Raw genomic sequence first — 7,375 nt, 5'->3', positions numbered from 1 at the left:
GAAGGGGTGTGGGGGCGGGGAGAGCGAGAAGACTGTCGACACCTTAGGGTTGGTGCAATCTTGCCCACTCACAGCAGGGTCCCTGCCTGGCCACCTTGGTCCGGAAGCTATTGGGTGACCCCTTAATCTGAGACGGGGATTGTCTTGTATTAACGTAAGTGGCCCTGGCTTCCTCTGGGGGTCATGTGTCCATTGCTTCCTCAGCAAAGATTCCAGAAGGATGCAGAGCGAGGATGGGGCTGGGGCCCCCAAACCCCACCCTGGCCCCCTCCTGGATGCAATGGCTCCAGGTGACAGTGGGGGGAAGGATGATAGGGCGGAGAGGAGGTCGTGGGTGTGCACCTGGGTTTCCGGAGCTGGCCGAGGAGGTGCGCTCTGAGAGCTGGGTCCTCAGAGCTGTAGTTGACCGTCCAGAAGACACAGAGCTGCCGGTGCTGCTGGACAAGCCCCAGGACGGTCCTCAGGCCTTCGGCCGTGTTGAAGCGGTCCTTCCCGCAGCCCTGCTCCCAGGCGAAGATGGTCAGCAGCTCCAGGGCGTAGGCTGGGGGCAGGGAGGCATGGGCCAACCGCTCAGCAACCTATGTCCCCCCCAAATCAAAGAGTCAGTGGAGTGAGCACTTACTCTCCGCTGAGCATGGCCCTCCCTGGAGAAGGCGGGGAATATAGAAAACACAACACAACACAACACAACACACAGGAAGAATAGAACCTCGGGGCTGGCCTGGTGCACCCATCTCATTTTACAGGTGAATAAACTGAGGTCCGAGCCGGGCAGTGACCTGTCTAAGGTCATGGAGAAGCTCAGACTTGGTCTGTGCCCAGCGTCTTTCTAACGGGAGTGGGGTCGGCTACACAGTCATCGTGGCATTTCGACGCCCGTAACCAGTTAGCAACGGTGCGTGGTCAGCAGAGGGCGGTTGAATAAGTGAGTTGGCGTTCAGAGAGTGTTTGCTGCGGGGGCTCTGAAGGATGCCTAGGAGTTAGCAGAGCTTACAAAGGAGATGGTGATGGAGGAACAGCATAAGCAAAGGCTTGAAGGTGAGAAACAGCAGGGGAAGCATCAGCAGTGTGAGGGGAGAAGGCTAGAGAGGGCGGGGAACGCCAACCACAAGATACACGAGGATTTGGGGACTTGATGGAGAAGATGCTCTCTCAGCCGGGGGGTGTGGGGTGTAGGGGTGGAGGTGGGGGGGCTACCAGGGAATGAAGGTGGAGGAGGCAGTCCTTCTGGCTGGGATGGCCAATAAAACTCAAAGGAGGGGCGTTGTGTTGGGGATGAGCTGACTGGCAGAGGCAGTTGCCATGACAGCGAGGGTTTTCGGGGGGAGCAAAGGGGTAGGGAGGCCTCACCTGGCGGTGCCAGTGCTTGACCAGCAGGATCAGGCTCTTCAGCTTGGCCGGGCGGGAGTTCACGAAGCTCCTCCGCAGCTCGGCGAAGCAGGCCGCGTGCTCCCCGTCCTGGCAGCCGCTGTCCAGGAGAGTCCGGTAGATCTTGGGGTCCGGTTTGGTGCCGGCACTGAGCTGCCCTGTGGGCGTTTGAAAGATGCCGGGGATGCATGGCTCATGGAAGACAGCGGCATTTCGCAGCCCAGCCGCTCACCTGCCTCTAATATGTAAACGTTAAATATATAACATCGCGGTCCACGACACACAATCTAGAGCACAGAGTAACAATCAGGACTCCTAGAACTTACGGAAGCGAAAGCCAGAGGCCCTGGGACTTTGAACAAGTTAAGCTGAGGCAGCAGGTCAGGCACATCTGAAGAAAGTAGGCTGGAGGATCTATTTGAGCGACAGAGCAGCAGGCAGCCCCGAGAGATGGGAAGATGGGAGCGAAGAGACGTGGAGGATGGAGCGAGACGCCATTGAATAGAGTTCCCGAAGGAGAGAACGGAGAAGACAGAGGAGAAGCAATGTTTGAAAGGCTACTGGGAGGCATTTTCCCAAAACTAAAGGAAGAACCGCGTCCTCATATTCACTCAGCACAACAAATTCCAGAGTATGATTAACAAGAAATCAACGTGCAGACATCAGAAACTGAAGGGTGCTACGGACTAAGAAAAGTCGTAAGAGCTACCGAAAAGGAAACACACACACACACACACACACACACACACACCCCAACGAAGAAGTAAACAGCCGACTTCTCATCAACAACTATCCAGGCCAGAAGACAGTGGAAACTGAGAAGAACAAATGTCCAACATTTCCCCCAAGAGGGAGGCGAGACAGAAGGTTTTTTAGACAAAGTCTGTGAAAATGTCTCACTTAGAAACCCCTTCTGAAAAAGAACTACAGGGTGTATTTCTGTAAGAAGGAAATGAATCCAGAGGAAGAACTAGAACCTAAGAAGCATTAGTGAGGGGGAAAAATATTTCTAATTATGCGCAGAGGTTTTAATTTACACAGGTATAAAAACAAAAGCAAAGAAAGTAATCTTTCTTATTGTTCGTGTCTTGTCTGCTTGTTCTAATATATTACTAACCCCCTCAAAATGATCATATTATTAATGTTTGCTCCTTTTTTTGTCTTCTAGTTTTACGTTACTTATAAGAGGTACAATTAAAATCTAATAGCATATCCTTACAAATCAAAAATGGGAAAAGGTATTTCAGGAAAACACTGCCAAGACCAGGGCAGCTCTATTAATGTCAGGTCAAAGGCTTTAAGGCAAATAATATATTTTTTAGAAATAATGACGATTATTACTTGATGACAAAAGGAACAATCCAATAAAATATAATTATATTCTTACATGTTCCTTAATAACATAGCCTCAAAGTGTTAAAATCAAAACTTTACAGAATTACAAGGAGAAACTGACAAATCTCTACCCAGAGCGGGAGATTCTGGGAGCCCATTCATAAACTGATAGGAAACACACAGAAAAAATAAGTAACACAGATCTGAACACAGATCATAAGCTAACTCTAAAGGGTCTGTACAGAAGCCCGCATTCACCAACGGGAAGCATGCATTCTGTTCGGCCATGGGAAACTTAGGAAGTGCTAACACATTCCAAAGAATTGATATTTTGGGGGTATAAGCGACCTATGAACCAGGAGGTCACAGTGCAATTCCCGGTGGTGGGTTCGATTCCCAGGCCGGGGCACATCCTGGGGCTGCAGGTCTGATCACCTGCCCTGGCGCTTGCAAAAGGCAATCAATCGATGTGTCTCTCTCACATTGATGTTTCTCTTTCTCTCCCCTCTCCCAACCCCTTCCTCCCGTTCTCTCTAAAAATCAATGGAAAAAATACCCTCAAGTGAGGATTAACAAAAAAAAAAGGAAGGAAATTACACGTAATTTTTTTTAAAAAAAAACAACCCATCCCAAGCAGACATGGAGAACTAACTGTTAACACTCGTGAAATCGGAATTGGAGTACACGGTCATATGATGTCTATAGTTCTCTGTGTGTTTGAAATAGTTTATAATGAAAACTTCTGTAAAGTTAAAAGCCCTAAATAGTTACGAGCTGATGATGACCAGGACTGTAGGGACCGCAGAGTGGTGCCAATGCTGGTGAAGTAGGGGAATGGGACACAGAGAGGATTGCAAGCGCCCCGGGCGATGTTCCCTGATCCCCCCAAGGCACAGGCCGGGCACCCCTCACCCACGGCATCAAAGACCGGCAGCAGGCTCACGTCCATCCAGCTCGCCAGGGCCGGGGACATCAGCTGGAACCGCAACGCCTCGGTCATGGTCTGCTCTGGAAAGTTCAGGGTCAGGCCGGGGACCGGATCCCTCCACCAGGATTCCAGCTGGCCCCGCATATCAGCGAGGATCTCCGCCCTCCGGGACCCCTGGTCCTTGTAGTCCTCGAAGCAGTTGAGGAAGATGACGAGTTCGGCATCACAGCCACCCCTGAGGTCGGTGCCCCGGCCGAATGAGCCCCCCTGCAGAGAAAAGAGCTTCTCAGACGCGTGACTCTAAGTCAGACTGGGACCCCCTACTCCCCCCCAAAACCCCCCATCTGCAGCCCTGGAACTGCTCGCTCACTGATGCTGGCTCTGGGGGCACCACAACAGATGCAGGCTGTGACCTCTGACCATCAGAGGCCCGCAGAGTCAGGCTACATCTGACTACATCTGACGGCATCTGCCTTCCAGCCCACGAAGCTTGTGCAAAGTCAGACAAGGTGCAGCAGCAGGTAACAGGGACGGCTGGGTGGAGAGGGCAGCAGTCAAAGATTTTAGCCAAACATCTGCAGCACCTGCTGACTGCACAGCTGGATCACAGTTTGCAAATGGGGGTCCTGGCCCCATAAGGGTCTGCAGATGTACTTGGCCTGTTTCAATCCTTCATTCATTCATGCATGCATGCATTCGACAGATATTTATTGAGCAATTACATAGATGGGTATGTGAGTGGATAAAATTACTTGTTTTCCTGGAACTTATATTGTACCAGGAGCAGAGGGAGGGGGAGGCAGGGACAGTCAGCAAACAGTAGCCCCCCAAAAGCCCTAAGTGCTGTGTAGAGGCCAATAATAAGGGGACTTGGATCACAGACTTAAAGGAGGGAAGGGACCGGCCCGTGTGGCTCAGTGGTTGAGTGCCGACCTATGAACCAGGAGGTCACGGTTTGATTCCTGGTCAGGGCACATGCCTGAATTTCAGGCTCGACCCCCAGTGTGGGGTGTGCAGGAGGCAGCTGATTAATGACTTTTATCATTGAGGTTTCTATTCCAGTCTTCCTCTCCCTTCCGCTCTGAAATCAATTACACACACACACACACACACACACACACACACAAACAGGAGAGGGAGAGAGCCAAGTGGATGGAGGAAGAATGTTCGAGAAAGAGAAAGCAGCTGTGGGGAGGTGTGCCTGGGGAGCTCAAGAAGCAGCCACGAGGCCAGTGTGGAGTGAGGGGCAGAGAGAGACCAGGCCAGACCCCCAAGCCTGAGGCCCCTGTCCTGTCCTCTCTGAAACCTTGGAGGGTTTTGTGCAGAGAAGGGAAGTGATCTGATTATGGTAATAGCGGTTAAAAAAAAAACTATCATTAAAAAAAAGCAGCTGGCTCTTATACACTAGCATATATCCCTCCCCCAGCAAACTGCCCTCCATGACGTCCACTTCCTCTGTCCGCCCTCAGCTGTGTCTCTGTCACTCCCTCCCGTCCCCACGGCGGCCCCCCCGGCGGGTCCCCTCGGTGTCTCCACCTGCCGCTCACCTTGCCGACTCTCGAGGCCTTGTGGACACAGTTCTCCCGCAGGCGGCCCAGGATGCCATCGACGGCCTTGCTCACCTGCTTCTGGAACTGGGGGCTCGGCTTGAGGTGGTCCTGGATGAAGCGGTCCAGCTCCTTGGCGGGGACCTGAGACAGACCTGGGACCCCCTCCGGTGTACCGGGGGCGATGCCGTCCACCGAGGGGCTGGGAGCTGGGCATACGGGCCGCCTGTCCCCTGCCCTGGAGCATCCAGCATCCACGCTGCTGCTGTCCGTGGGGGTCCTCTGGGCAGGGTCTCGCAGGATGGGGTGGTCCACACCGGAGCGCCCAGTGCGTGGAAGGCCCTGGAAGGTTGGGGAAGGAGCTGCCTTACACAGGCAGGGTTCTACGTTCCTTCTCTTGGCAGCCCCCGCCCCCCACCTCAGTCAGGGTGACGGCGGCTCAGAGAGGGGAAGGGAGAGGTAGCCTGTAGGGTGCCTTGTGCAAATGAGAAGAGGTGCCCTTATGAAGGGGACACATTATAAAAAACTCCCCCCAGGGCAGGCTAGAGGGGGTCAGTGGGGGGAAGAGGGGGACATATGTAATACTTTCAACAATAAATATTTAATTAAAAAAATAAAACGGTCCCCCTGAGGTGGGACACTTGGTAAGCAGACAATAACTACACAAAGATGGGCGATTGGACGGTTTCACATGCCTGCAGTCCCCACTTTTCAACCCTGTTCCACACCCCATGGCCTCCAGCAGAGAAAACTCTACGCACACAAGTTAGGTGTAAATGCCAAGGGTCCCGGGAGCCCCTCACTCACGGGCCCCTCCCAGGGCTGCACAGCGCCCCCTGTCGCCTGCAGGAAACACGGGCGGTCATAGCAGGACTCTGCCTCTTGGGCCAGCAGGTCCCAGCGCCAGGCTGCCCCGTTCCCCACGTCCCACGTGGGGTCAGCTGGGTCCAGGATCACGGGCCTGCAAATCCACAGGGACAAGAAGATTCTGGTTAGCAAGACGGCCAAAGTCAGGGACTCTGGAGTCAGGCCGACCTGGTTCCAATCTCAACTCTGCTACTTTCCAGCTGTGTGACCGGAGGCAGGTGACTGGCTTCTCTGGGCCTCGGTTCCCTCACCTTCAACATGGGGATCACAGCGGAGCCTGGTCTGATAGGCCTGGTCTGAGATTAAATGAGAACTATGGTCCTCAACCCCACCTGTACGTTAGAGTCACAAGATACCAGGACCCAGTGTCTGCCCTGACATACGATGCTGTGAGTCTCAGCCCTCTTCGTCAGAGCCCGAGAGTGGAAACAGCCCAGACACGCGTGGTGAGCAGGATGGAAAACACACTGTGATAAACTCACACAATGAAATGCTATTCAGCAATGGAAGAGAAGGAGCCACTGCTACACGCAACCGTACGGAGAATCTCAAAGACTTAATTCTGGGAGAGAGAAGGCACACACCAAAGCCCATGCTGTATGGTCCCATTTAAATGTAATGATCACAGTCAGAAAGGGGTTCCCTGTGGGAGGGGTACAGGGGAAGCCCCCGGGGTGCTGGGATACTCTGCCTTGATCTAATGGGGGTTCCCAGGTGAGCTCACTTCTTAGCAAGTCATCAGAATGTGCTATGCCTCACTAACACGCTCACACACAAAACGGTGGTATGCTTTAAAAAAACTGCCCCTAGCAAGTCATCAGAATGTGCTATGCCTCACTAAAACGCTCACACACAAAACGATGGTCTGCTTTAAAAACTGCCCCCAGGCGAAGATGGTCAGCAGCTCCAGGGCGTAGGCAGGGGGCATCTCGTTCCGCCCCGCCTTCGGGCACACCTGCGAACCAGGAGGTCACAGTTCGATTCCCTATCAGGGTATATGCCTGGATTGTGGGCTCAATCCCTAGTGTGGGGAATAAAGGAGGCAGCCGATCAATGATTCTCTCTCATCATTGGTGCTTCCCCCATCTCTCTCCCTCCTTCCCTCCATCCCTCCCTCTCAATAAAAATATATTTTAAAAAACAACATCCCTTATGCCAGTGGTTCTCAACGTTGGCTGCACATTAGAATCACCTGGGAATCTTTTTAAAATCCTGATTTCTGGGCCCCATCCTCCGGAAATTCTGGTTCTTTATTATGGGGTGGGGCCACAACATTAGTAACAAAGAAACAATTTCCGGAGGATGCAGCTCAGAAATCAGAATTTTAAAA

At 52.8% G+C, this 7,375-nt stretch overlaps 1 protein-coding gene across 1 annotated transcript in view; it reads right to left on the bottom strand.

The window, feature by feature from the left end:
* Positions 1-200: 200 nt before the first annotated feature.
* The window catches only part of OAS3 (2'-5'-oligoadenylate synthetase 3), a 14,085-nt gene continuing 6,910 nt past the window's right edge, over positions 201-7,375 (bottom strand). The window contains exons 6-10 of the mRNA XM_006769003.1: positions 5,986-6,139; positions 5,179-5,520; positions 3,616-3,898; positions 1,351-1,526; positions 201-578 (exon numbers count right to left, since the gene is read on the bottom strand). Of these exons, the coding sequence (XP_006769066.1) occupies positions 201-578; positions 1,351-1,526; positions 3,616-3,898; positions 5,179-5,520; positions 5,986-6,139 (1,333 nt within the window). The remainder of the gene's footprint in view (positions 579-1,350; positions 1,527-3,615; positions 3,899-5,178; positions 5,521-5,985; positions 6,140-7,375) is intronic.

The sequence above is a fragment of the Myotis davidii genome, unplaced genomic scaffold, assembly GCF_000327345.1.
Source record: "Myotis davidii unplaced genomic scaffold, ASM32734v1 scaffold223, whole genome shotgun sequence".
NCBI lineage: Eukaryota > Metazoa > Chordata > Mammalia > Chiroptera > Vespertilionidae > Myotis > Myotis davidii.
This window is presented reverse-complemented; position numbering and strand designations above follow the sequence as displayed.